At 40.0% G+C, this 16,124-nt stretch overlaps 3 protein-coding genes across 3 annotated transcripts; all 3 read right to left on the reverse strand.

Annotated features, from left to right (window-relative positions):
- Positions 1-6: 6 nt before the first annotated feature.
- LOC127373851 (serine/threonine/tyrosine-interacting-like protein 2) lies at positions 7-5,989 on the reverse strand. Its single transcript, XM_051418691.1, has 7 exons — positions 5,652-5,989; positions 5,207-5,424; positions 4,183-4,377; positions 2,081-2,182; positions 1,743-1,962; positions 1,439-1,662; positions 7-914 (listed from the first exon to the last, which is right to left on the reverse strand). Exons 1-7 carry the CDS (start codon positions 5,777-5,779, stop codon positions 700-702), a joined length of 1,302 nt encoding a protein of 433 aa, XP_051274651.1. The 5' UTR covers positions 5,780-5,989; the 3' UTR covers positions 7-699.
- Positions 5,990-7,963: 1,974 nt separating this feature from the next.
- LOC127373540 (dual specificity phosphatase 29-like) lies at positions 7,964-12,148 on the reverse strand. The gene is made up of 5 exons (XM_051418119.1): positions 12,095-12,148; positions 11,796-11,864; positions 10,304-10,489; positions 9,130-9,350; positions 7,964-8,355 (listed from the first exon to the last, which is right to left on the reverse strand). The coding sequence occupies exons 3-5, from the start codon at positions 10,456-10,458 to the stop codon at positions 8,138-8,140; spliced, it is 594 nt and encodes a 197-aa protein (XP_051274079.1). The 5' UTR covers positions 10,459-10,489; positions 11,796-11,864; positions 12,095-12,148; the 3' UTR covers positions 7,964-8,137.
- Positions 11,924-15,805, reverse strand: LOC127373541 (dual specificity protein phosphatase 13-like). Its single transcript, XM_051418120.1, has 3 exons — positions 15,494-15,805; positions 15,080-15,297; positions 11,924-14,530 (listed from the first exon to the last, which is right to left on the reverse strand). The coding sequence occupies exons 1-3, from the start codon at positions 15,619-15,621 to the stop codon at positions 14,319-14,321; spliced, it is 558 nt and encodes a 185-aa protein (XP_051274080.1). The 5' UTR covers positions 15,622-15,805; the 3' UTR covers positions 11,924-14,318.
- Positions 15,806-16,124: the final 319 nt, after the last annotated feature.

The following is a 16,124-nucleotide window of genomic DNA, read 5'->3' on the forward strand; positions in this document are numbered from 1 at the left end:
TTGGACTTGACTGCTCTGAGACTTTATTTACCCCTCCAGAACTCGACGTGAAACAAAATAAAGCAAATGGGACAACAGGCAGGCTTTACATGGCCACACACAGTGAATATTTAATGATTAGGCCTTATGCATTAAAAGGAATTGGTCTCAGTTGTTATGAAATGTTTAAATACCTTGTCATTAACTAACCCTAACCCAACATTCAGACACCTGAAAACACTTTGATCTTGACTTGCAGTTTGCTGATTTAGACGTGAGACTTGGCTATGAGTGGTTTAGAATGACTTGAGACTTAACTTGAGTTTGTCTCACATTACTTGAGACTTGACTTGGACTGTTTCTTTTTTATCACTTGAAACTTGACTTGAGACTTGCCGTGGTAGACCTGAAACTTGATTTGTCCCAAATGACTTGAGACGTAACTTGGACTTGGTTTCAAATGACCTAAATTGGCCTAAAAACCTAAATTGGACTTGTATAGGAATTGTATTGAAGACTTCTCTTGGACTTGTCTCACAAGACTTGTTGTGAATGTTGTGATAGACTTAAGACTTGACTTGGACTTGTTTTGACTGACCATATATCTTTATTTGTCCCCAGTGACTTGATTTCACTTGGACTTGGTCTTAAATGACTTGAAATCCAACTTGAACTTGTCTCCAATGACTTGAGGCTCAACTTGCCTCACGAGTCCTACAATCAGCTCTGCTCTGTAGACTCTCCCCTTTTCTCCAGGAGGTGCATGTCCAGCTCTCTCAGCTGTTTCAGGAAGCCCCAGTTGGGGATGATCCGCCTACGTTTTTTCACGTGCTCGATGGCGTCGACCACCGTCATGTTCTCACAGATCATGAGGTAGGCGAGGAAGAGCGTGGCCGACCGACTCCTTCCCATCACACAGTGCACCAGCAGTTTATCTGGAGATACATAAATCACACAATCAGGGAGTAGCTTCATTCAACCCTTATTTTTGGTTCAGTTAAAGGGTCAGTTCACCCAAATCACAAAAGGTATGGTTTAGAGATTCCAGATTTCATTTGTGGGGGAAAAAATGGGAATGTAGTTCCTATGAAATAACCTGAAAAATACACACTGATGTTGAGTTTTTAAAATGTAGTTTTTTATTTCTTTTAGCTCCACGAACAAACATTCCTTTCATGCCATTATGAAAGGATGGTGGCTGAAGTTTAAGGACAAATATCTCTAAAAATCTTTTTGCCACCAACTCAGTTTTAATTGTGTCTCCCAAAGAATTGGAAAGACATTTTTTCCAAGGCTTTTGAGCACCACAAACAAAATTCCCTTCATCATCCTACATACTCTGGTTTTGGTGGATGTTTATGTGTGAGCCTAGTCATTAAAACCAGAACTATCCAGACTAGAAACCACTAAGTCCTCTGTGATATGGCTGAAATGAACCTTTAACTATGTGTTGTCTTACTCTGAGGATTGCTCAGTGTTTCTTCTATAAACCGGGCGGCGGAGAAGAAATACTGGCTCAGGTCGAAGGTTGTGACGTCTTCTGCTACCACGCCGTAGTAGACGACGTCCATGTCGCTGTAGTAACCGGCTCCAGTGTCCACATTGTTCCACGTCCCCTCTGCTGCATTCAAGATGTGTGTAATCCCCAACCTCTTCAGATTATGCTTGTCCTTTGCAGTCTGCCTGCAAGAAGCCGGCGTGAATATTATTTTAATCCTCTATTATATTGGTCAGTTTAGTAATTTAATACTTTTTTTACTTACTCGTCCCCGATGTAGACATTAGGCCAGACCTCATTGACATGAGTGTAAGCCACACTCCCACGGTTGAGGATTTTCTCCAGCTCATAGCCCCCAGGTGTGACATATTCATCCACAGGACTGGATTCCTCTGCTGCCTTTATAACATTTATCTTGGTGCCAGTCTTTGACTTGTGAGAAGCCATTTTCTCACTGTGGCTTCCTTTCACACATGATTTATTAGCTTAAGGGGGAAAAGAAATACCACACTTGCTTTTTTCCCTTCCACTTTTCTCCCTCTACAATCATGAAAAAGTACATTTTGTTTTTTGTTTTTCACATGCATCTCCAATACCACTTACCGAGGGGTTGAAGTCCTTCGTCTTCCCGCTTGGAAATTTTGTTTTCATCATTCTGGCAGCTTGTTGTGAAGCAGTCCTTAAAGGCAGAACACGGTAAGGTTTAATTCTGGAAGGCTCAAGTCAGGGCACAGATTGTATAACCGCTCTGTGACGGGCATCAAATGCAGAGGATATTTTTAGGGCTGTGATGTGGCGGGCCCCTGACCTTAGCTGCCACGTTCTCTGCCTGTGGGGAAAACTTCCACCCAGCCAGTCCCTGCCATCTACTTCTAAACACACAAATTTAATCTCCACTGCTGGCAGGAATCCGTGCTTATCCAAACTTTGCACTTGCCAAAGGATACCCATATTCACTGGAGTGAACAGGACACTCTGAGCTTTTGCTCAGCCGTATGAGCGACTCCTTGAAATTGTGTCAGGCTCTCTTAGCCTTTCTGCATATCTTCAGACGCTGGGAGAAACTGTGTAAGCGCTGCCTCACAACACCCGTTAAGGATGTTCTGCATTTTCTGGAGCCTCTCGGGGGCCAAAAGAGAACCGAAATGTGTCAGACTGTTAGACAGATGAGGTTTTTCACAGGATGGCACATGTCTTTGATTCCCTGTTATATGATATGCATGGTCCATTCAGTGATCTAAATGCAAGCCCCCAAAGTGAGAGTGTGATGATGACTGTATTGCAGAATGGCTGGATGAAGCTGCTAACATGTCAGACAGAGTTTTCACACCATCAGACTCCTTTATTTTTCCCTCATATCTTCATACTCTGCCATCATTCATTCTGACAGTGAAATCATTAAACCTGTGATATCCAATTCCTTTTATTTTGACAGCATCTCTCTCTCTCTATCTCCCTCTCTTTCTCCCAGTGTGCTCTGGAGAGCATCTCTTATTAAGATGGCTTCAGCGTTTCATCTCTTTTCAAAGTCTGACCTGAATCTGTATACACACTCAGAACCATGCTGGCATATTTTTATCATCTTGTATCAAGCCTCTTTAGACATCACAGTTTTAACTGTACAACGTTGGATTGCAGCAGTTAAGACACAGTATTTTGAGAAATGTGAATATATAAGTGGAGCATTGTTTATTTATAGGAATATGCTGTCTTCGTGTTGTTCAGGTGCAGCAGGGGTTTTGGCAGTTGTGCTACATTTGTTTTAATGGCCTCTTTGATATTGACTTTGCTGTGTATTCAACACAAGCTTAAAGGACTTACAGGTTTGAGTTCCTTAACTACAAGTCATGTATACTTTACATTTTTGCTATCTGTTTTCAAATGCATGCTGTGCTGTTTTTAGATGTTTTTGATGTATTGTTTCTGGTATTTGCAGAGAGACACTGGTTTTAGAACATTTCTGGATAAAAACCAGTTCACAGCAGAGATGTATCAGAGATGTTTTATCTGCATCCAGTCAGAGGAGACTAGTCCAAGTCAAGTCGCAAGTAATTTGAGATAAGTCATAGTCAAGTCTCAAATAATGCAAGACAAGTTCAAGCCAAGTCTGAGGTCTATCACAGCAAGTCCAAGTCAAGACACAAGTCCTTTAGGGTAAGTTGAAGACAAGTCCTCAAGGACAGACCTAATTATTGTATTTAATACATAAATATTCAGGCTGTGCGGCTATGCAAGGGCTCTGAAAAGACAGCAGAAAATGTCATGTCTTTTAAAGCTTTCCAGGGAGGGAAGTCTTAAGTTAGTCAGGTATTACAGCAAAATCAAGTCCTCATTTTTCCTTTGAAAGTCTGACTTCAGTCCAAGTTTTAAGCCGACAGCTGCCTTTAACAGGCTCATGAATCTTGCCTGAGTTTTGTAATCCACTGTGAAAATCAAGTCTGCATTTATTTTTTTCACTTACATTAGTCATATACAGTAATACAGTGCAGACCTTTCAACTGAATCTGTTCTTTAACTGAATTATAATGCAATAAATATGTAAGAAAAGCAGTAATAATTCAGAATGGTTAGCTATAATGTAAGGAATGCATGATCTGTATTAAACACATCAAAACATGCAGAACCACTGTAATGTACAAAAATCCTCAATGGAGGAAATTCTCTCCCAATAATACTCTATTTGTCCTCTGTTTGATGTTATGTCATTTTCCTCTGGAGGGCCAAGGAAGAGTCCAAGTGACAGAGTTGATTCAGAAATCCAACATTTGGAAGAATGTTTCTGTGCCTGCGAACAGCCTCCACCGCCTCTACGAGGGTAAGTCTTTCTTTGATCATGAGGAAGGCCAGTGCCAGAGTCGCTGAGCGGCTGATTCCTCGAGCACAGTGGACGAGCACCTTACCTACACGGACAAGAGACAGAATCACTTACAATGACAGCTGTGTCTATATAAGGCTGAATCTGTCGCTCATATCATTAAATAACATTCAGAATGTGACTAATTGCACCTTTTCCTAATGTAGTGGGTGCAACTAGACACTAATAGTTTAATGTACTCAATAACAAAGTTGGGAGAAAAAACAAACTGGTAAGACCGTACAATGTCTTTATTCCTCTTTAGATGTAAAATGTGAAAAATATCTAGTAGCAAATTCTAAAAAAGTGTCAAGTTGTAATTTGTACTTCAAATTAATATCAAATTAGATTCAAGGAATAAAATAATATCTGACTGAGATTGTCTTAAAGAAGATAAAGAGCAAATATCTGAGTCTCCAAACACATCAGTTTGCATCTTCACACAAACTTATTTTAGATTTTGTAAGGACATTTTTAAAACCAGTATGTAGGATTTAGTGGCATCTAGTGGCGAGATTGCAGAGAAACTATGGTGGCTGCGAAACTCATGAGGAACGTGGACGGCTTTATCTACAGCCAGTGTTTGGTTTGTGGGCTACTGTAGAAACATGGTGGTCTAACGTTTATGACTATAAATTTGAGTTGAGTTGAGATAGTTTTAATGGATAATACTTAATATATACAAACTAAACAACAACATATACATTTTTCTGTCATAATTTCTCCAACTTAGTCAACATTACTAACAAATTTTCAACTTTAAAATGCATCTTGTCACATTTTTATACAACAATATGTTATGATGTACATTATTATTATTATTATACTAATCTAACATGTTTCTTTAATTTTCTGCAGCTCATATGGACGCGTACCTTTCCGAGTCAGAGCACCGTGAATAAAATCAGCCGTTTCAGCGAAGAATGGGCTCAAGTCAAAATCTTTACAGTCTGGTGCTTCTACTCCATGATACTGTATGTTGGTGTCTTTGTAGAAAAGAGGCCCAGTGTCAATGTGCTGGGGGCCATCTGCAGCATTCACCACGTGTGTTATTCCCAGATTCACTAACAGGCTTTTATGCTGAGCTGTAGCACTGTAAACGACACAAGATATGATACCATGCATGCAGCCGTTAGTGGTTTTTCTCGCCTGCGGCCAGCTATGTAAGCATATGTTTGCAAATGCATCACTGGTGACTCAAATGTACAGATTTTATATTTATCCAATCAGTTGGCCAAATACAGGACTTGTTTGCAGCAACAGTTTCTCAATCAGATCAGCATATTGCAGCAGGGGCCCTGAAGTGAGAATGTCACTTACGCGTCTCCAATGTAGAGGTTGGGCCAAACCTCGTTGACAGCTCCAGTGGGGCGTCTGTTCTTCAGCAGAAGGCCGAGCAGATCGCAGGTGGGAGGTGTTTGATACTCTGGCTCCTCCTCTGGGCTCATATTTGCATCTTTTCACTTAAGTGTTGCTGTGTAATTATCACAAATTATATTCAACTCAACATGCAGATAACAGATAATTTTCCCAAATACTTGATGTTCTTGGATGGAAAATTTGAGCAGTTATTGCTGCTCTCGTGCTAGTTTTTTCTCCCTGGAGGCATTTGGAAAGGAACTACAGTCAACTGTAACCTTGTTGGTGCAGCTCGCTCTGTTTTCCATCTGAACAGAGTATCAGTGTTGTTTAGAGGCTAAGCCCAGCTGGAACGAGACAGCTGAAGATGCCAGAGTCTGGGTGGACTATTTATTCCTCAGATGACTGTGACAGAAGCCAGGCTGCATGTGTGGTGACAACTTTAACTACAGAACCACAGCAGTGTTTACAGTTGTAATAGTGTAAGTGATTCAAAACATGGTCAGGTTGCCACATTGAGTCAGTTCAAACCACAACAATATGTAGCTAATATAGAGAATTTAAAGGATAACGCTGGTGTTTTATCACCTGAAGAGACTAAACCGGAATTTATTCTATCACCATTAATTTATCTACTGTCTGATATTATCATTTAAAAACTATATAAAACACAAAAACATGTTGTGATGGACACAGACACTGTAGTTTATTTTGAAACCATTCTGAGACAATTTCCCATTTCTGGAGAGTAACTCAGAGTAACATTACTGAGCGTGCTCAGTTTACTGGAGGGACGTAACTACATTTGTTGTTGACAATCTCACCTCAAGGTCCGTTTACATGATAATTTACATGATCTTCACCAGCTGGTAGAGTTTCCCCATTTGTTATAGATATAATTATAGATGTTTAAATTTCCATTTTTTCCCTAAGCACTTTTAAGGAATTCTTTTTTTAGTTTGTTAGATGCTTTGTTTCTGAGTGTTAAAGAGAAGAATGACACCACTCTTATGTCTGTGTATTAACTATGGAGCTAGATCCAGGAGGACGTTTATTCCCCCCCCGGATCTAATATGAACATTTTAGAGGGCACTGTACATTGACACTCAGAATTTGGACACCTAAATTAAATGGTGAAAAATAAATATAGTGCACTAAAGAGTAAATATAGTGAGTCTTGCCGTTGCCAAGCAACTACCAGAGACTTCAGGAAGTCACTGGCCAGCCAAGAAATAGTAACAGCTCGTGACTTAATTAGCTACTGAGCAGCTTCCATAGGAATGAATGGAGCCCCGCCTCCAATGCTGTGTCCAGTACGCCCTTAAAGGTCCAGTGTGTAACATTTAGGAGGCTCTATTGGCAGAAATAGAACATAATAGTCATAGGTGTGTTTTCATTTGTTACCTTAAAATGAGCCGTTTTTATCTACAGGTCCTCTTCTACAGAGTCTGCCATGTTGAACCACCATGTTTCTACTGTAGCTCAGAATGGACAAACCAAACACTGACTTCAGATGGGGCCTTTCTTGTTTTTTTTGCGAGTTTTGGATCTGCAACTTCACTGCTAGATGCCACTGAATCCTACACAGTGGTCCTTTAATACACACACTGTAACTCCCCTTAGAAAACACAACTTGTCAGTTTTGCTTTTCTGTTATATAACGTGTTAATTGAGTCGAGCTTTAGATGTGCCAGTCTAGCTGTTTCACCCTGCTTCAAGTATTTATGCTGACCTAAGCTCTCCTGGCTCTGTAGCTCAATATTTCATGTACAGAGATGAGGGTTGTATCAGTCTTTAGTATCTCAGTCATCAATATCTCTCAGCAGGAAAGCCAATTTCTATTTCCCAAAAATGATGAACGATTCCTTTAAGGACTTCTATTTCACAAAGTTCTTTAGTTTTTGTTAAAATTCTGGGCTTTTGTTACCTCTAATGGATAGTGACAGCTAAGGAGTGACTGGAAAGGGGGGGACAGAGAGTGGATGACAAGCAGCAAAGGGCCACAGGTCAGAGTTGAACCTACTGCAGCAAGGACACAGCCTTGGTTCATGGGTTACCAGCTCTACCAGGTTAGCTACCCTTAAATGTTGAGGTTCAACAAGTTGGAAACAGCAGTTGACAGTATAGTATTCTTTATACTTCTTGTGTTTATTGTTAACTAATATGTCACCCAGTGCAACTTCATGGCTTCTTTATTTGTTGTTGGAAAATAATGGGCCTGTGTCTACACACACAGAACTGTTATTAGGATCAAATCATTGTCGGTTTTGATCTTTAAATAGTATAAGACACTTTAATTTCTTCACAAAAATGATAGTTATCTCACAAAGAAAAGACAATTAGAACATGTTTTTACAGTTACATCTTTGTTGTAATATCTAATTAAAACTCAGATATCGACAGGAACCAGCAATATAACCCAAATGCATAGACTGATGGATTTTAAATCAAGTCCGCCTGTTGACACTCGATGATCCCTGGTAGTGCAGCTTTTTGTCCAGCTCTCGGAGCTGCTCCAGGAAGCCAGTGTTAGGTGAGATGTTCCTGTTGGCGCTGACAGCTTTGATTGCGTCCACCAGCGTCATGTTCTCGTGGATCATCAGGTAGGCCAGAACCAAGGAGGACGAACGGCTGATACCCATCACACAGTGGACAAACACTTTACCTGCCAATCAGTGGAAACAAAAAACATCCTGTGGATGAATCCAGAGCTCAGCCAGCCTCTACTAGCTCCATTTCTATATTTACAACCATGCAATCACTGGATTATTGTGGTGAACTTTATTCTGATGTCTAATTTGTCACTCCTCTGTGGATTAAAAACCATGCACATCACAGAGAGGAGTACTTCTAACTCCTGACTAAAAGTTTTCAACAATGTTGCAACAAATGTTTCTACACACGGTAATCCCTGGTTCCTTATCGGGCCTGAGGATTAGGGGGCATAGGAGCGCGTAATTGAACTGTCTTGGCGTCTGTGTATTTCTGCCGGGGATTACTGTAGGCCCCGCCACACACTGGAGCCCCCGATCAGCCACCATGTGAATGAGGAGGCCTCATCTTATTACTGTCATGTCAGATACCGACTTCACTTTGCATAACAGGCCAGGCAGGCACAGGCCACAAACATAATTGTGTAATTTCCATGTCCAATAAAAGTCTTGCTTACAAATTACCAGGGCAATCCATTTAAAACCAATTTTCCTGGCCAAGGTCTGAGCTTATGAGAAGATTACCATGGGGGAAAGATATTAGCTTGATATTATGTTTAGTGTTTGATTTGCATTTTAATGACTAATACAACTGGGGGCTGCTGTAATGGGAATTGACTGACAAATGTTTCTGTACTTTGCCTTGCAGGAAAAAAAAAAAAATGTCTTCTCCAAGTTAATGTGTAAGAATGATGAGAAATACCTTGAGCACAGTAAGAGCTCCTCACCTGTGGGCGAGCTCAAAGCGTTCTTGATAAAATTGGCCGCTGAGTAAAAGAAGGGACTCAAGTCAAAGCATGGCATGTCATAAGCTTCCACTCCATGATAAGTGATTTTGGTATCTCGGTAGAAGCTGGCCCCCGTGTTCACATTGAACTTCCCATCAGCAGCGTTAAGTACATGGGTGATGTGGTGAGCCTGGAGTGTCCTCTTGTCTGTGGCTGCGTTCCTAAAGGGAAAAAAACTATAATTATCGGTCCAGTGCAAAGAAGTGAAAGGATTTGTCGTTTCTGTGAGCACAATTGCACAAACAGGGAATGTTCATAAATTACTCAGAAGTCATCATGTGATTAATAAAACATTTACTAATGCTTTATAGATAATTAATAAGACGTATAGGCCTAATGCATAAATCAGATTTTATTTTGTGTTGCCAAGTTGTGGACACACTTTTAAATTATGAAACATTGTGGTTGGTGTGGTAGCTTCACCCATAATAACCACCTAACAACCGTAATAAATAATTAATTAATTGCACAACTGTCTTTTAGAGAGAAAAAAACTATAAAGACTGTTTCTGGAAAGACAAGTTGCTATTAAATTTTTTAAATGCACTTTTTCTGTAGCCTACTTTAAACACCACAAACTAAATTCATTTGATCTTCATTGTATTTGGGTGGTGGCAAAAATCCTGTAGACAGATATTTCTAAATAAACTGTTCGCTCCGACTCTGCTGCCTGGAAACAGTTTGTATTAAGCATGTTAGCTTGTTAGCATGCCCATGTACTAATGCTACATCCATTTGTCTAAAGCTAGCTCTTTATTGTGCTTACATTGAGTGTATAGCCCAATGTTAACCATAGCTTGTTTCCATGCACAGGGTAGGTGTCCAGCAACAAAAGCATAGTAACGGAAAACTTGAAGGCTTCATCATTGAACCAATGTACTGTATGACTACTAACTTATTACTGAAGACTGATGATTTATAGACCTGCAATAACCTGTGGACACTGACATTTATCCATAAGTCAATATGGCAGTTTATACTACAGCTTATTTATCCAGCTGACACGAAGCAACATCGGCATGTCATTGGCGACAATCTATATCCTTTACAGTATGCCTTATTGTAAAGCATGGAGTTGGAAAGAGTGTTTGTTTTTTTACTGTTCTGGTCTCACTTGTCTCCAATATAGATCCTGGGATGAACCTCATCCAGATGGTTGTTGGCCCCACTCTTTGTCCACATCAGTCTTTTGAGTTCCGAAGCCGGGGGGGTCTCATACCTGCCGCCAGCCCCCTCTGGGCTCGCCAAGCAGCTGAGGCCTCTGGGCATGTCTGGATGCTCCACTTCTGCCTTTTACAACCTGTCACATAGACGTACCACATATGATATTCCAACAGAGTTTAACTGAAAGTTTAAAGCAGCAACAAGGAACTTTTCATGTTGTGTTGATTCTGGTGGCCCCTGTGGACAAAAGCAATAGTGTTTCCACCACCTCGATTCATTGATTTCAATGGTTTATTGAACCAAACAGCACTGGTCATTGCTATGAAATATGGACCACAAACGAGCGGTGAGAAGTCATCAAAAGGGTCGGAAATGTTTTTCCTTTACCTTGGTCATCTACAGTATGAGACTCCACTGATGACTACTAATGGGCTTTATTGGAGTAAGAACATCATTCTAGATAACACTGAAAGAGAAATACAATAGTGAGGATGGTTAATCAGAACATCAGGTATGGAGGCCTATAGCCTTTAAATATAGACTATAAATATGCCAATAAATGTACTCCACAGTAGCAAAGGACCATAAGAACACATAATTGTAAGATGACCTTATGATGGTCTCATTATTTTATCTACAGCTCAGTACCACTTGGTGGGTTTATTTATCTCCAGGGACACAGAAAATTGGTATTCAAGGCCTGTAAACATCAGCTTTTCATTTCCTGCAGGCAAGTCAAACCTGTGCATTTACAATTTTCACACTGGGCTGCAGAGAGACTTATACTATGTGTACTGTATACATTAGCATCCATTTAGGCAGCTGTGTGATTCTGCTCCAGGCTGAGGACGTACAAACGATGTGTATGCATTGTTATAGTAAAGAAAGCAGCTCATCTTCCTATTTACATTCCGCTGGTGTGTGGAGACATAATGTGGCACTCAGGGTTCGGAGACTTATTGTCGCGTCCACAGGGATGAGTCATTGAGACCAAATCTGTTTCAGTGACCTTTTGTTAAGCTCCCGTGGCATATGGAGGTGCACTCAAACATCATGATGGCTTTATCTGCATGTGCATAGTTGCATATGTGTCACTCAAAACAAAAACGCTGCAGCTGACCCGGCATATGCTCCATGCATATGAGTGTGTGAGTGTTGGAGGCAGAGTAAAGTGTGTCTTTGCACAAATACAACATGTGCCCAGAGTACCTGGAGGCTCTTCTTTCTCCTCATTGATCTATAAGTACAACCCTTCCCTCCCTCCCACTGTCAGGGCAGAGAACTGATTTCCCTGGTGCACATGTTGAGCTGCAGCGCTGCTTTCATAGCCTCCCCCTTAGGCTAACCTGTCCTTCCTGCTCTACTTCTGTGTAATTAAAGATGCTATGTATGGGAAAGTGCCCACGGTTAACATGGAGGGCAAATAAAAATGGCTTTTTTACCTCCTCCGGGCCTCTTCTCGTGGTTTTATGAATTACACTTCCCTCTTTAGCCTTTTGGATGTGGCTCGTCTGGATTTGTGAGCAAATTAATAAAAGAAGAATGTGTGGTAATCCATCAGGCAATGCAGTATCATCACAGTACATACTCATTTATTAAAGTGCTTTATAAACATGTTAACCTTGCAAACAAAGGTATACAGTACAATAAATTGATACACTGTACATACTAATAAATATTTTCCAACATGGATTTCTGTCTGCAACAAACTCGTAAGAACACATTGTTAGTAGACACTTGCCTTGGTTGGAAACGTTGCGTTTCAAGGTCTCTCTGCACAAGAGCTACATGTAGGTCGACAGCACAACTGTCTGCGTTCTCCTTGGTAATCTACCCTGCAACCTTTTTTGCTATTTTAACATCTGAATCTCAGCCCAAAATAATTCTGGCATCATCTTCTGCATTCCTTAAAGGTTACCCGAGCTACCAGCTCAGGAGGGAGGATAGGACACGGCTTTTTCAATAGCAAGAGAATTAGATCAGTGCTGCTATACTTGAGCTTAAATCTGACACAGTCTTGACTGAGATTCTTCTCTACAGTGAATTGTGTTTAAACCAACAGCTGGACATTTGGTCAAGTCAGGAGTTTCTAATCTCTTTTACTATATATGATGAAAATTTAGTGAATGAAAGCACAAAAACTGATATAAGGTTTGTCTTACTAGATTTGAACACACCATCTGAAAGAAAAAAAACCCACTTGCAATATGGACAAACTCAGTTTTGGCTAAAGCATAAAAATAGTATGTCAAGAAAATAAAAAGGATTACACAAGCGTAGAAAGATGAACATATGTACAAACGAAGCAAACATTTATTTTTTATCACATAAAGTTCTTTTTAAAAAAGAATCCTAATTCATGTAACATTTTCTTGTACCCAAATGAAATATCTATAAATTGAACGTCTGACTCTGACAATACAAATCCTGCCATATAATTCAGTGTAGTTTCACACACACTGCTGTTTCTCTATCATAATATTTGGAGGTGTTATTCACAATGAACTCATTTTAATGTTGATACTGATGAAGATACCAATGTGAGTGTGCGTGTTTGTGAATGATTCATAACAGGTAGGAATCGTTGCTGTCAAACTCTACTATATAACAGATGAATCTGTGTACCTTTTTGTTTTTGACATTCATAATGTTTCTACAGATGACAATCAAAAGATCTGAAACCTTCTGATGTACAGCGTTGATCAGCACAAACCAGCTTGACGAATATACCAAAGGAGTTTCATACTGTGAACACTGATGGGTACAGAGACAGACGCTGTAGATTGATTCCCATTTTGAGTTCTTGACTTGAAGAAACATCTTTTCCTCAACAGAGTTTACATAAAATGATGATTTGTAAAACATTTTCCGTAAGACTTTGGTCCATTCTGCTGTAATACAAAGTGAGGTGCTGAAGAAAACATCATCTTACAAGAATGAGAGGTAAAGGCTCAAAAACATAAATAGTCCTAAAAACTCCTTATCATTAACATTCATTGTTCAGTCTCAGTTTTCACTTCACATTACATTAAGTTTTAATTTGTTCTGCAAACAAACTTTTTGTTAAGACATTCTTTGTTTTTAAAGGTCCAGTGTGTAGGATTTAGTGACGTGTAGTTGTAGAGTCCCCTCACTTCGCCCTCCCCTTCCAAGCGTGTAGTAGAAACTAAGGTGGCCGTAAAACTCACAAAAAACACAAAAAGCCCCGTCGGGAGTCAGTGTTTGGTTTGTCAGTTCTGGGCTACTGTAGAAACATGGCGGTTCACCTGCAGTGTCTGTAGATAGAAACTCATTCTAAGGTAACAAAAACATGACAATTCCTATTTTCAGGTGATTATACACTAATAAAAAACATACCTGCTAATATTATATCACATTTATGCCAAAAGATCCTGCTAAATGTTACACACTGGACCTTTAACGTTACTGCCTCCAAAAACAAAACAATCCTCAGACTCAGCTCGTCAGGCTCCGCTGCTCTGCGTTGTCAGATTTGGAAAATCTTTCGTTCAGTTCGACGCGTATTACATTAACATTTAACAATACCATGTCAGCAGGCTGCCAGTGGCATTAGTATTGTGCTAGCGTGTCGATTTTCTAATCTTTAACATGTTGGTGTAACATGCTAATATTTAGAATAACCTGAAGAAGGTAATATGTGCTGAAACACTGATTCATAGTAGGCAATTCAAAATAAAAAGAGATATAACATTCAGCATGTGTCAATATTTAAAATGCTAATAAATAAATGTAGTAGATGAGATAAATACACTGGAGTTACGTGTTCAGCTTTTCATAACATGCTAACATGATATCTCAGTGTTCTCAAATCTCAAACTACAGCTGAGTTTGACAAGAATTCAGTCATTAATTAAACCAAATTTCATGTCATTGGCTGTAGAAATATTTCAGTCTGGACCAACAGACCAAACCATCCCTAGAAACTAACTGTAAACTTCTCTTGATTACAGGATCTGACATGTATCCTTTTTTCCCGTCAGCTGAAGCTCCAGATCCAGCAGCAAAGCCAGGAAATTCCTGTTGGGGTAGATGGCTCTCTTCTGGATCAATTTCTGCAAAGCCTTTTTGAGCGGGAGGTGACGGTAGATCATGAGGTACGCTAACACCAAAGTCGATGACCGGCTCATTCCCATGATGCAGTGCACCAGAACTTTCCCTGAAAAAAAAACAGACAAGATGAAGGGAGAGGGGGGATGTGAAGAAAGGATTAGTGAGAGGCCTCAGTCTTATTAATATCATACATGGCTGCCCGTCTCACGCTGTGGCCTTTCTTTTTCCCTGCTGCGAGCTAAAAATAGTTCCCACAATTCATCGCCTTTGTTCATTTAAGGTCCCTTTGCTGACTGTCTCTTTAATCCCAACTTGTCCTCTGCTTGATAGCTTCTTTGAAAGGAGCCATGGTCACATTATAGACTTAAATTCTGCAAGGTAAGACCCTTATTATTACCGCTGGCTGAAAATACACACATGCCGTTAGAAGTTGTGTTACACTGTGGTGACATTGAAAGGATGGCATGATGGGAGAATTTGAGTAGATGGGTGTACCGAGGATTAAAGAAGTTAAATAAAAGATGTGCAGGAATTTTAAATAAATATCTTTTTTCTGTTAAATTTTATTGCTCAATCTTTCTGAATTATGTAATTAAAACCCACTGTGCAGTAAAAAAAAAAAAAAAAAAAAAAAAAAAGCCTTGAGGAGTCTTACCATCAGGTGACTTCAGAGCTTTGTGAATGAAATCAGCTGCAGTCTGGAAGTAAACATCCAGATCAAAGTGTGTTGAGTCATCTGCTGGAATGCCACAATACACAAAGCCGTTGCCATAAAAGCTTTGGTTCCCTATGCTGCCTCGCTTGGAGTGCGCAGCGTTTAATACATGAGTTATACCTAATTTCAGCAAGGCAGCCTTGTTTTGGGCTACTGCCCTAGCAAGACAAAGAGACAGAAAGAGGTTCAAGACTTATGTGAATGCTAAGCATCACGGCACAATGTTTTTACACTAGAGTAACAAAATCACTCGTTGAACATAATTGCTGTGTAACATGACAAGTAGTAGGTATCACATTTCCTTGCAAGGCAAACTCATAAAATCTTTAAATTTGAAATAAGATGTATACTTACACATTGCCTATGTATATTTTCGGCCAGACCTCATCAACTTCATTGAGATGTAGTTTGCACGAGTCCAAAAGCTTCTGCAGATCCTTCACAGTCAGATATTCTTTTCTCTTGTCTTTCAGAGTTGACATTTTAAGTCCAAATCCCCCTCTCTTGGATCGATTACTGGTCCAAATGTTTGTTGTATTAAAGCAGTTCCCGTCAACTCCGGCTCAGGATGATCTGTACGAGCAGGTGTTTATCTGCTGTCACTGGACAGTTACCCAATTTAGTGCTTAACCTAGCGTGTAGTCTTACTCGTGCAGAGGGCAGAACAACAAACAGTGCAGTACGGGGCTGTGCTTTTCACACTGCTGTGGGAGTCTGATTTAATAAGCCTCAAACAGAGATGAATCATTCCATAAAGCAGTGATAATTAGATGTAATTAAGGACAAAATGTTTAAGTGCATTGCTTATACTGGATGACAGAAAGTCCAGTGTAATGCAACATTTATGGAATGGAAATACTGTAACAGCCTCATGCAGCTAGTTTACTGCTTGGACATAAATATCTTGTGAAAGCAAATTGGCTGAAGAGGGAAAAAATTAAGCTTTGCCGTTAGCTGCACATGACTTCAAACAGCCCTCACACTG

This window comes from Dicentrarchus labrax, unplaced genomic scaffold, assembly GCF_905237075.1.
Source record: "Dicentrarchus labrax unplaced genomic scaffold, dlabrax2021, whole genome shotgun sequence".
Taxonomy (NCBI): Eukaryota; Metazoa; Chordata; class Actinopteri; family Moronidae; genus Dicentrarchus; species Dicentrarchus labrax.